Source organism: Bubalus kerabau, chromosome X (genome assembly GCF_029407905.1).
Source record: "Bubalus kerabau isolate K-KA32 ecotype Philippines breed swamp buffalo chromosome X, PCC_UOA_SB_1v2, whole genome shotgun sequence".
NCBI classification, from domain to species: domain Eukaryota; kingdom Metazoa; phylum Chordata; class Mammalia; order Artiodactyla; family Bovidae; genus Bubalus; species Bubalus kerabau.
Window position 1 is genome coordinate 75,226,702 of NC_073647.1, and position 12,547 is coordinate 75,239,248.

Below are 12,547 nucleotides of genomic sequence, written 5' to 3' on the forward strand. Positions count from 1 at the left end.
CTCATGTCCATTGAGTCGGTGATACCATCTAACCATCTCATCCTTGTCATCTCCTTCTCCTCCCACCTTCAATCTTTCCTAGCATCAGGGTCTTTTACAAGGAGTGAGCTCTTTGCATCAGGTGGCCAAAGTATTGGAGTTTCAGCTTCAGCATTAGTCCTTCCAATGAACACCCAGGACTGATTTCCTTTAGGATGGATTGGTTGGATCTCCTTGCTGTCCAAGCGACTCTCAAGAGTCTTCTCCAATACCACAGTTCAAAACCATCAATTCTTCGGCACTCTGCTTTCTTTATAGTCCAACTCTCACATCCATACATGACTCCTGGAAAAACCATAGCCTTGACTAGATGGACCTTTGTTGGCAAAGTAATGTCCCTGCTTTTTAATATGCAGTCTAGGTTGGTCATAACTTTTCTTCCAAGGAGCAAGCGTCTTTTAATTTCATGGTTGCAATCACCATCTGCAGTGATTTTGGAGCCCAAAAAAGTAAAGTCTGTCACTGTTTCCATTGTTTCCTTATCTATTTGCCATTTTCTCCACATCCTTACCAACACATGTTATCTTTAGTCTTCTTGTTGATAGCCATTTTAATGAGTATGAGGTGATAGCTTATTGTAGTTTTGATTTGCATTTTCCTGATGATTAGTGGCATTGAACATGTTATCATGTATGCCTTTGGCATTTGTAGGTCTTCTTTGGAGAAATGTCTATTCTGTTTCTCTGCCCATCTTTAATTGTATTTTTAAATTATCAACTGTATTAGTTTTATAAATATTTCATACATTAACTCCCTTTCAGGTATATATATGGTTTGCAAATATTTTCTCCTACTCTCTAGGTTACTTTTTCATTTTGTTGACTGTTTATTTTGCTCTGCAGAAGATTTTTTGATGTTTTTCTCCCTTACTTGTTTTGCTTTTGTTGCTTGTGCTTTTGGTTTTATATAAAAAAAGAATCATCAACAAGGCCAGTTGTCAAGGTGCTTTTTCTCTATGGTTTTTTCCTAGAGGTTTTATGGCTTCATGTTATATGTTTCAATTTTTAATATGCTTTGAGTTAATTTTTGTGAGAGGTGTAGGATACAGGTCTGATTTAATTATCTTACATGTGATTACCCAGTTCTCTTAAATGATATTGAAGAGATTATACTTTTCACATTGAGTATTCTTATGTCCCTTGTCAAATATTAGTTGACTGCATCTATAGATTCAATTCAATTTCTATCAAAATTCCAATGGCATTTTTCACAGAAAGAAAAAGCAATTCTAAAATATATACAGAACCACAAAAAAACTCAGAATAGCCAAAGTGAAGTGAAAGTCACTCAGTCGTGTCCAACTCTTTGTGATCCAGGCCAGAATACTGGATTGGGTAGCCTTTCCCTTCTGCAGGGGATCCTCCCAACCTAGGGATTGAGCCCAGGTCTCTCATATTGCAGACAGATTCTTTATGAGCTGAGCCACAAGGGAAGCCCAGTAATACTGCAGTGGATAGCCTATCCCTTCCCAGTGGATCTTGGAATTCTGCAGGGCAGAATCCTGGAGTGGGTAGCCTTCCCCTTCTCCAGGGGATCTTCCCAACCCAGGGATCAAACCCAGGTCTCCCTCATTACAGATGGATTCTTTACCAATTGAGCTATCAGGGAAGCCCCAAGAATAGCCAAAGCAACCCTGAAAAAGAAGAGCAAAACTAGAGGCATCATACTCCCTGGTTTCAAACTACACTCAGAGCTGTACCAATAAAAACAGTATAACAGTGGCATAAAAATAGACACATAGACTGATATAACAGAATAGAGAGCCCAGAAGAAACCCCCCCCATAAAGTCTTAATAAAAAATTAAGTAAGTTCTTGATTTTCAGATTATATAATTTTTAAAATTGCTGTTACAGTCACTCTAGAAATTTAAAATAGCATTTAAATTCTTTTATAATTGAATAGGCTTTAGTTAATTTTTGATATACTTTTTAGAAAATATTTTAATCATACTCAATCCAGTACAGAGTTAAATCTGTAAGGCCCATTAGCTTTTTAAAAAAATATTATTGGAGTATAGATGATTTGTCTGAAACTAACACATCATTGTACAAGGACCATTGACTTTTAAAGAGAATCTTCTAGTATTCAGGATCTATTTGAGAAGTAGCAAGACTTTGTTTGGTCTTCCCTGGTGGCTCAGACAGTAAAGAATCCACCTACAATGCAGGAGACTTAGATTCTATTCCTGGGTCGGGAAGATCCCCTGGAGAAAGAAATTGCTACCTACTCCAGTATTCTAGCCTGGGGAATTCCTTGGACAGAGGAGCCCTTGTGGGCTATAGTCCATGGGGTCACAAAGAGTCAGACACAACTGAATGACTAACTCTCTCTCTCTCTCAGGACTTTGTTTAAAAGCAAAATAACAAAGTGAAACACTAGCTCTGAGTCTTTGAAACAGAAGTTTCTTTTCCCTAAAGTAAAATTGTTTATATTTATAGATGCAAATAGTTCTTAGTGAAATTATTGCCTTTTAAAATTTGCTTTTGAATACTACAATTCATAACCTTTTTTCCTTAGATTAAAAAAAATGATATGACGTCTTTGTGAAGATCTGTCTGCTTTTAGTTTAAACTGGAAAACATTATCAAGGTTCGTCAAAATTAAAGGTGGGAAAACATAGGTTCTTCTTATGCCTTAAACTTATCAGAAAATGTAAGACTGCTTTATCACTAATGGATTTGCTTCAGAATAATCATGTAAAATGGCCCTATCACTGCTGTATTTAACAAGCTGTTTCCCTTTGTTCAAGAGTCTTCAAATGAGAATGGGGATATATTCCAGTCCATTTACATTGCTTATAAATCAAGCAAATCTTCTCCAAAGGAAGAGTTTTATTTGATAGAAGAAAATGTTTTAAAGTAAGGCAAACCTTCTGATTTATACATTCAATTGGAAATAAATGTACACATTCAGTTGGAAACCAACCTCTGAAACTGTTTTACCTGAAGAATTACTAAGAAGGTGGTAACTTTTCCAAGAATGATTTCCCCAGGAAATTGGATCATTTTAGAAAAATGGAAAATATCATGAATGGCATGTGGACTGGCCCTGCAAAATTAAAAGCTGAACACTCTATCCACTCTGCCTGGGTCAACAGGGCAGTGGTGCTGGCTCTGTTACATTACATTAAGGTCATTGTTACGGGTCATGAGGGGTTAACCACAAAATGCAAGGCAGAGGCATGGTTGGATAGGCTCTGTCAATCACTGTGAATTTATGTAGCAGGCTTACAAGGTATAAAATGATTTTGTCCTTAATCCCAGGGCCCTGGGTAGCACTGGTGGACTGTACAGTGACATTGAGAATTGGCATCGTAAAGTCAACACAGAATAAGTTCTCTGAGGCTTCATGAAGTCTGGGACTATAGTTGCTCTAACAATTCATTGTAATGTAAATGGAGAATATATTTAATCTTATATGTCAAACATTGATCAATCAGTTAATAGTGGCTATCAAGGGCTTTGTGTTGAGTAGGATTCTTAGGCTTATCTAAAAGGAGTGTTGAGATTAGGTAGCAATATATGCCATAAACCTGAGAGTAAGAAGTGGGTGCAACTTTGCCGATAGATTGCCATTCCTGGTCTGGGAGTTGCTGCTGTCTCTTAGGCTGTGACCTATCTTGCCTAGCTAGCTCCTTATTGATTTTATTTTATTTTATTTTTAATTTTGCTTTTATTATGACTGTGCTGGGTCTTTGTTGCAGTGCGCAAGCTCTCTAGTTGCCCTGCAGCATGTGAGATCTTAGTTACATGACCAGGGATCGAACCTTTGCCACTGGACCACCAGAGAAATTCCCCTCTTTGATGTTTAACAAAATTCTCTCACCCAAGTTAGGACCAGAGTCAATTATTCCCACAAATTTATGAAAACTTTGAGCGGAATCTGGCCTTTGAGACTAGTGTACTTACTTTTCTACTTGTTGATGGGATCACCCCTTGAAAGTTAGAAGAGAATGTGGTCATATTATCCTTTCTTTCTGAGGCTCACTGTATTGTGAGACTGGCTTCTGCAACCAGCGTGCCACAACCTTCTTGAGATGGGTAGCTAGTCAGTCTTTATCTTTAACTGCCAGTTAAATTTAACTCCCCAGATTAGTCAGATGGCCTCACACATCTACTTGCTTGAATATGTGATTTTGTTGTTGTTATAACACAACTTGTATATTTAAAATGGACAAAAAATTAGTATCATTTACACTATCTTAAGATAAACTTTGAATGGGAGCTTTTTTTCTAGTACTTTGAGGTCTACAAGACATATCTAGAAAATTTACTACTGTGGAAAATGAAGACTGCTTAAATTGAATGGAGGGAGTTCGAGAGGGCCTATGGTTTTTCTTTTTGATTAATTGCTATCACACTTTCCTTCAGGTAGCTGAGGGAGTTTCATATTTTCTTTAGACATCACTGGGGCTTCCTTGGTGGCTCAGATGGTAAAGAATCTGCTGGAAATGCAGGAGACCTGGGTTTGATCCCTGGGTCAGGAAGATCCCCTGGAGAAGGGAATGGCAACCCATTCCAGTATTCTTGCCTGGTGAATCCCATGCACAGAGGAGCCTAGTGGGCTATAGTCCATGGGGTTGCAAAGTTGGACAAGACTGAGTGACTAACACTTTAGACATCATTAGATGCTGAAGCTCTTGCAGGAAAACTTTTATGCTATACGAATTCTGCCATTTTGCTAGCACTGATAGGGCTCTTGAGTCTACCAATCCATCAGAACTATTAACTCCATTCATATTAGTTTTTAGTACAAATCTTACAAAAGTGTGTGCTTCTTGGTATTTAGGGTCACAATCTATTTTAAGGGTGTATATTAATCATCGGGGCCCATGGTGGCTGCCATCTTGCATTGCTGTCACTCAAAGGCCAGCACCTAGATTGTGCTTTGGAATGATTCTTTTCCTAGCAGCAAGTATCTGCTTGGCTCAGATCTGCTTGATCTCTTTGGTGGTCAGAGACTCGTGTCTGTTTCCTGTCCACCTTGTCCTATACTTTTTATTATGGTGGATCTCTTGGCCCGAATTGCTGGCACAGAGCTTTACCAACCATGCTGTCATTTGGCAGTTGACCACATCAAATTCTTGTTACCTGCTTAGACTTTGGCTCTCTCTCTTTTTTTTCCCATAAGCATTGGTATATATGCTCTCCAGGTTTTTATTTCTGTATCTACTCAGTTTCTGGCCCATTGCTCTTTATGGATAGCTATAAATTTCTCACTTATAACTCATTGCCTCCTTCAACTTTTAACCCATTAGTTGTTTTAGACTGAATTTTACATCTTGTGAAAACACTTAGTTCCAGTTCCTCACCCTCTCTCCGTGACACATAGTTACCCAGTATTGACAAAAAGCTATCAGGTGAGTTAGGAGTGGGCATGGGGTCAAGTGAATGATGGTTGTGGCCTGTCCCATAGAATCAACACAATATCATCTTCCAAAGAAATTTGGGTCTTCTGAAGCCAGTCTGAGGCATTTAGACCAAAGTAGCAAGGCTGCAGGCTCCAGCAGTCTCTTTTGGCTGGCTGAAAATATCATACTTAAATTTGAATCACATGTATCAACATGCATTCAAACCTAATCTTCCAATTAGGTTTAACATATAAGTACACTACCATGTATAAAATAGAGGTGAGATGGTGGTGAGGAGGGAGATCCAAGACAGAGGGGTATATGTATACTTACTCACTGATTCACTTCATTGTACAGCAGAAACCAATACAACATTGTAAAACAATTATACTCCAATTTAAAAAAATAAAACAGGCATTCAACTAGAAAAACAGAGATGGAACAGTGGAAATAGGCTTATAGGTTTGTACTTAGAATAAGTCAGTAATTCTTTTAAAATATAGGGTTGTATACTATGGTGAAGTCACTTTACATTCATGCTTGTGTGTGTGTTCAAGATATAATTTAAGAGCAAAAGGGGACTTTAGGGATCATATAGCCCAATCTTCTAATTTTACAGATGAAGAAACCAAAGCCTGGAGAGGTTAAGTGGCTTGTCCAAGGTCACATAGTTGGCTAGTAGTACAGCTAGGACTAGAAAGAACCCAGGTCATTTTACATGCATTCCTTTTTAGGCACTATTCTGTCTCTCTGCAGTTGCATTGTTTTCAAATTATGAGTGACTCAGCTCACTTCAAAGGGCATAGAACTAATTTCCTTCTTATTGAAATGAGGCAGTCACAGGGTTTCACACAAGAAAATTGAAAAATGATATATGTGACTTATTTCTTTGTTCCTTTCTGTTTTTGTCTCTTGATCGATAGGCAAAGGAAGCTAGGAGAAATAGTTGGAAGCAAGACAAGGCAATCCAAATGCTTCCAAGGAGCAGAGGGCTCATACATTAGGGAAAGCAAACTAATATCTGCTCATTGTTGGAGTGAAACCAGGCAATCATATGTATCTGTCTCATTAAAGAGGTAGACCAAGGTTGTAACTATCAGGATCTCTGCTTCTAAATTGCTCAGAGCCTAGAAGATAATGGATGCTGACTCTAAAGGGAGTCAAACACTCCTTATTAAGTGTACCAACCTTGATACTAAGAAAGAAGGACAACTTGGAAGACATCCAAGTCTAGTAGGAGGATTGGCTCTTCTTTTAACAAAGGGAAAATGGTAACTCCTGATTTAATGGAAATGTTCCCCCAGTGTATTGTGAAATTGTTCATCTGAGATCTTTTACTTGGGATCACATGCAATCTGTCTGCCTATTACTAAATTGGACCTGCCTACCTCATTTTTTTCATTTTGTTGTTGTTATTGTTGCTGTCCATTCTTTCAGCCTTTATGTGTTTACTACATTCTAAACACTATTCCAGATGCTAGAGATACAAAGTGAAACCAAGTCCAATTTCTTGCTTTGAAGAGGCTGCAGTCTAGTGTGGAGAGAAAGATAAGTAAGAACAATAAATGGAGTCTGAAAAAGAATGTAATATAAATATCCTCAAGGTACTATAGAATAGCAATTGTCTATCTGAGATGGACAAGAAAGGCTTTCTGGAAAGGTTAGGCTTGCGTTACTCTTGAAAGAAAAGTAGGAGCTGGGCAGTCAGTTGAAAGAAGAAATCAGAGAGGAGAGAATATACAAATACAAATAAGCTGAGATAGCCTAACACCTTCCATGTTCCCACAAGGTATTCAGTCTCTCTGGCCTGTACAATTTGAGCAGTGGGGTAGTGAAAGAAGAATCTGGAGAAGTAAGCAGGGGTAAGGGCTTTGTCTGCTGAAGATGACTGAAAGTCAGTGAAGTCTACTTAAATATTACACCTTCAAAATATTCTTAAACTCAACACATTGTAGCGGGCAGTGTGCTGTAGTGAAAAGATTATGGTCTTTGGAGTCAGATCCTCCTGCAATCATTTCTAAACTGTGGACCTTGGTCAAATGACTTAATTGCTTTAAGTATGCTGCTTTGCTTTTAAAATGGGGATGATTATTTCTGCTTCATGTTTGTAGAGAAGAGTTAATAGTATATGTGAAATCACTGAGCATAGAAGTAGTAGATAAACAAAGGATGTTCATCTTTTATTCTCCCTCCTTTTCTTCCTTACCTTCTTCCATTTGCAGTCTGACTAATCGTGCCCTCCTTCTTTCTATCTGGAGATTTGCTGAGTTTACAGAAATGGTGGGTGTCTTGTGTGGCTTCACATCCTTGTTTATTAAGTGGATAACATTTAGAAAGCAATTTTGGGAAAGTTTTGTCCGCAAAGCAGTAAATGTACCAGACTGCTACAATGTCCACAATTGATTGGATCTGCTTGCTGTTGCTGGGTGATATATTTAAATAATCCTGTCATAGACATGAAACATGAAGCAGTTTTGCAATTTGTAATCAGAACTTTACCTAACAAAACTATTGCAGCTGTGGTAGGATTGAATTCATTCTTGCACTCCCTCTCTCCCCAAACCTATCAAACTGTCAGCAGCCTGCCTTTTGGGAAAAACTAGACATTGTTTTGCCATATGTTTTTCCCCCATGTTACCATACTCAGTTCTTCTACTTGTGCTATAAAGATATCCTATGTTTAAAAGAAGAGGTAATTTCCAATATACATTGTTTGGGTAAAAAAAATCTCAAGAAGATGAGGAGATTAATAGGCTTGAAGAGAATGAGTTTCCATAATATTCTGAACTAGAGTTATTATTAGATTCTCACTGCTTAGATGACTTTGGGGCATCATTCTTCACAATCACCTAACTTGCTTGGTTCCTAGAGTAAGAAGAAAGTAGAACAGTTATCTAGTTTCCAACCTTCTGTCTTACATTTGAGTCCCTTCTGTAGCATTGTTGCCAATTAACTATGGAACTTCTGATTTAATAGATTCAGTGATGTGATGGATACCCTCTATTGCTTAAGGTGATACCTTCCATCTTTGGACTGCTTCTATTATTTATAAGGTGATTCCAGATATTAAAATAAATATCATTTTATAACCTTTGGTCCCAGATGTATGACTTATAGTCATATGGAATAAGTCATATCACTTTTTTCACGTCTAGACCTCTCAAATATTTGGAACCAACTAACATTAGACAAAGTATCTCACCCATCAGAATCTTCTTTACTCTCAGCTTAACATTTCCATTCAATTAGTGTTTGCCTATAAGAACTGATTTTATGTTTCTTTACCATGCCTATCAAGTGCATTTGAACACACTAGTCCATATATTCGTAAAGGGTAGCACCTAGACTGATATGTATACTCACAATATGTTGCAACCCATGCAGAGAAGTCTCTGCTATCACCTATCTTGTTCTATTAATGGAACATAAGATTAGATTAGCTGCTTTTGCTGTCCACATCAATGCTATCCCATGTCAAACTTGCAATTGATTAAAACTCTAAATTTCCTATTATATGTCATCCATCACAACTAGTCCTTGTTCTTTTAAGATTTTTGTTTGTGCTTTCTAATGTACCTTATATGTCTACTGTCTTTTGCTGTCTCCAAACATGACAGATCATCCCTCTTTCTTCATCTAAATAATTGATAAAATTGTTGAACATTTAAGAACCAGATCTGCAGAAAGAAACAAACCTACCAATATTATGATTCCAGATTTCTCTGCTCCTGACTGGTGAGGATATATATGTCTGTTGTTTTAAGCTAAAGAAAAAAAAAAGGAAAAGAGAAAGAAAGAAGGAACAATGAAAGTAAAAACAGGAAGTTTTCCATTAGAACTATTCTAGTACAGCATTTCTTAACCTGGGGTCCATGAATCAATAGGAGCTTGGTAAATTTTATGCAAAATGTATGCATATATGTGGGCTTCCCTGGTGGCTCAGCTGGTAAAGAACCCACTTGCCAATGCAGGAGACACAAGAGATCATGAGTTTGATCCCTGGGTCGGGAAGATCCCCTGGAGAAGGAAATGTCAACACACTCCAGTGTTCTTGCCTGGAAAATCCCATGGACAGAGGGGCATGGCAGGCTGAGGTTGCAAAGAATCGGACATGACTGAGCATACACGCACACACACACATGCATATATATATATTTTTCTATATCTATAGCTTTCATCATATTCTTAAAGCTGTTCAAGGTCCAAAGAAATTAGGAACTTGTGTTCTAGAATGGCATGAAAATACTCTGGCTAAAGTCACTCAGTGTTTTAAAAAAATGATATGAAGAGTTTCCAGCCAATTCTTATCCATAATCAGTGAATGGGTGTAATAAAAAAAAAAATAACTTGTTAGATGCCTTTGTATATGTATACTCTGCATACCATACATCTCTGATTTTCAAGGTTATTGACCATGTCAGAGAATAAAATGAAATTAGTATAAGCTAATAATCACTTACCTTTTTAGTTGTTCATGAACAATTATTTTAATAATCTGCTCTAGAATCTTTCCCATGACTCAAGTAGTCAATTATTCATTCAACAAGTAGTTGCTTAGCTCCTGCTCTGTGTTAGAAACTATTCTAAGCACTAGGGCTAAAACAGAGAGCAAGACCGACAAGATCTTGGCTCCCATGGAGATTATGTACTAGTGAGGGTTCAGGCAATAAGCAAACACACAAGTAAGAGAATTTCAGGTAATGGTGAATACTCTGAGGAGAGTAAAATCAGGAAATGGAATAGAAAGTGACTAGAGTAGGGCAGGACAGTAATACTAGATAAGTATTACTAGATAAATTAGGGAAAGCATCTATTAGAGGATGGTATTTTAGCTGAGATCTGGTTGACAAGGATTTAGTTTAGTTGACAAGGATTTATGTAAGGGGAGAATCCTCTAGGCAAAGACAACAGCAGGGTACTTCCCTGGTGGTCCAGTGATTAAGACTTCTCCTTCTGATGCAGAGGGCGTGGGTTCAATCCTTGGTCAGGGAGCTAAGATCACATATACATCGTGGACAAAAACCAAAACATAAAAAACTGAAGCAATATTGTAAAAAATTCAATAAAAATATCAAAAATCTTAAAAAAAAAAAAAGAAAAAAGAATAACAGCAATGCAAAGGCCCTGGGGCAAGAACAATCTTGGTGTGTTCAGGGACAGAAGATCAAAGTGGTTGAAGCATAGTGAACAATGGAGCAATAATGAGTAATGGAGTTTAGGAGGGAGGCCACATGATAAGAGCAATGGTAGAGTGTAGACTGTGTTCTAAGTACAGGGAGCATTGTATGAAGCAGCAGTGTTTCATGGTCTGATTTATGTTACTCAAAGAGTCTAGCTGCTATATGCAGAGAATGAATTTTAAGAAAAGAATGAAGGCAATATGCCTATATTTAATTCTGGAATCTATCTTCTCATCTTAAAAAAACAATAGGAAAAATAAAAAGGAATGCATCTCCAGCACTCATCCGTGATTTCATCTCTTCTCTGTGATTCCTCAAAGACAGTGAATATAGCTTGACCAATTTTATACATTCTTGGATTTAATTCATACATCCCAGGAGATTGAAAGCCATTTAGAAACACTAGAACACTGAGTTTTTGCCTGTGTGTGTGCATTTTATAATCTTTTCAACCATCTTAGTCTTTAGTTATTTCTTAGCAATGGTTGTTTTTTACACTTTTCAGCCTGAAAATAATTCTCTTTGACACAGAAGACAGAAACAAAACAGAACTTAAAGGAGTCTACTTTCCTCATGTTATCCATCACCCTGGACAGCTCTCTGGTTTATTTAGGTATTCACTTCTATTTCTTTCTGCTACATCAGTATAATTTACAATTGTATAGTTTGAATTGTCTTTTTGAGAGTTTCCTTGAACCATATCTTGAATTTCAGTATTCCCTTTTAGCTCAGCCATTTACTACCTTAGATAAAGCATTTAACCTCTCTATCTCCATTTACTCAACTATAAAATGGAGACAATAATATCTATCTTATAGAGTGTGGTGAGGATTTAATTAATTAAACATATAAAATGCTTTGAACAATGCCTGTCACATACAAAGTGTTCAGTAAATGTTAGCTATGTTTATTATTATTATTACTCTTATATTATATTTTGGGCATGAGCTTCAGGTTCTATACCTCCTTCATACCACTTTAGTATGGCAGCCTTGCAATGTCTATTCCCAGATTCAATGTTAGAGTTTCTTGACTACTTTTTTTCTGTTTATTTCTTCTGTATCAATTCCTGTGGCAACTCTTGGAAGGAAGTTGTGCAGACCTGAGTTCTAAGTTTATATTATTTTATTTAAAAAATTTTTTGACTGTGCTGGGTCTTCATTGCAGCACTCAGGCTTAGTTGCCTCACTGCATGTGGGATCTTAATTCCTGAACCAGGGATCAAACCCATATCCCCTGCATTGAAAAGTGGATTCTTAACCACTGGACCACCAGGGAAGTCCCCTAAGTTTACATCTTGACTCTGACATTTACTAGCTCTGTACTAGCTCTGATCTCAGTGTCCTTTTTAGTAAAACAGAAATAATTATTTTCCACTTATTTTCATTTTTGGGTAGATTGACTGGGAAAGTATATGTAAAGCTAGCAAAGAGCATGATATATGGCTCAATAATTTCAAACCTTCTTTCTTTACCAGTGTTTTTGTGTTGCCCCAACTTTGTTGTGTCATCTGTAGGGAAAATGAGAACTCTTCTTGGAGTAGGATGCTCAAAACAGGATTGCTCCTTCAACCTGGCCTTCTGGCCAGCAGGGGCCTTCTGCCCCTCCCATTACTAACTTTATATCCATTCTTTGGCAGTTCTTGTCAGTTTACTACCTTTGAATGGCCAGTGGTTATGCTGAATTTCCTGATATTTGGCATTCTCCCATTGTATTAATGGTGCTATCTTGAATGAGATTCAATTTATAATTTATGTCATAATCAATTTCATTTTAAGGGAACAAATACATGTTCAATGCAAATGCTATTCAATAGTAATTCATTGAATAGTGTTACTTTGATCCATTTTCCTGTTACTTTTGTTTGCTCTACACCAGCCTTGGTTTCCCCATTGGTAAAATGAGAGTGATGACTGTACCTAACTCATAGGGTGTTGGTGAAATTAAATAAGAAATTCAGGTACAGTACCTAGCACA

The 12,547-nt window shown here is 37.3% G+C and overlaps 1 protein-coding gene across 1 annotated transcript; it reads right to left on the reverse strand.

Moving 5' to 3' along the window:
• Positions 1-4,384: 4,384 nt before the first annotated feature.
• LOC129639337 (ubiquitin-conjugating enzyme E2 variant 1-like) lies at positions 4,385-4,850 on the reverse strand (the record flags this gene model as incomplete). The annotated part of the gene is made up of 2 exons (XM_055564435.1): positions 4,385-4,456; positions 4,653-4,850. Coding segments are annotated over 2 exons (270 nt in total), but the record flags the coding sequence as incomplete, so codon positions are not given.
• Between the last annotated feature and the right edge of the window lie 7,697 nt (positions 4,851-12,547).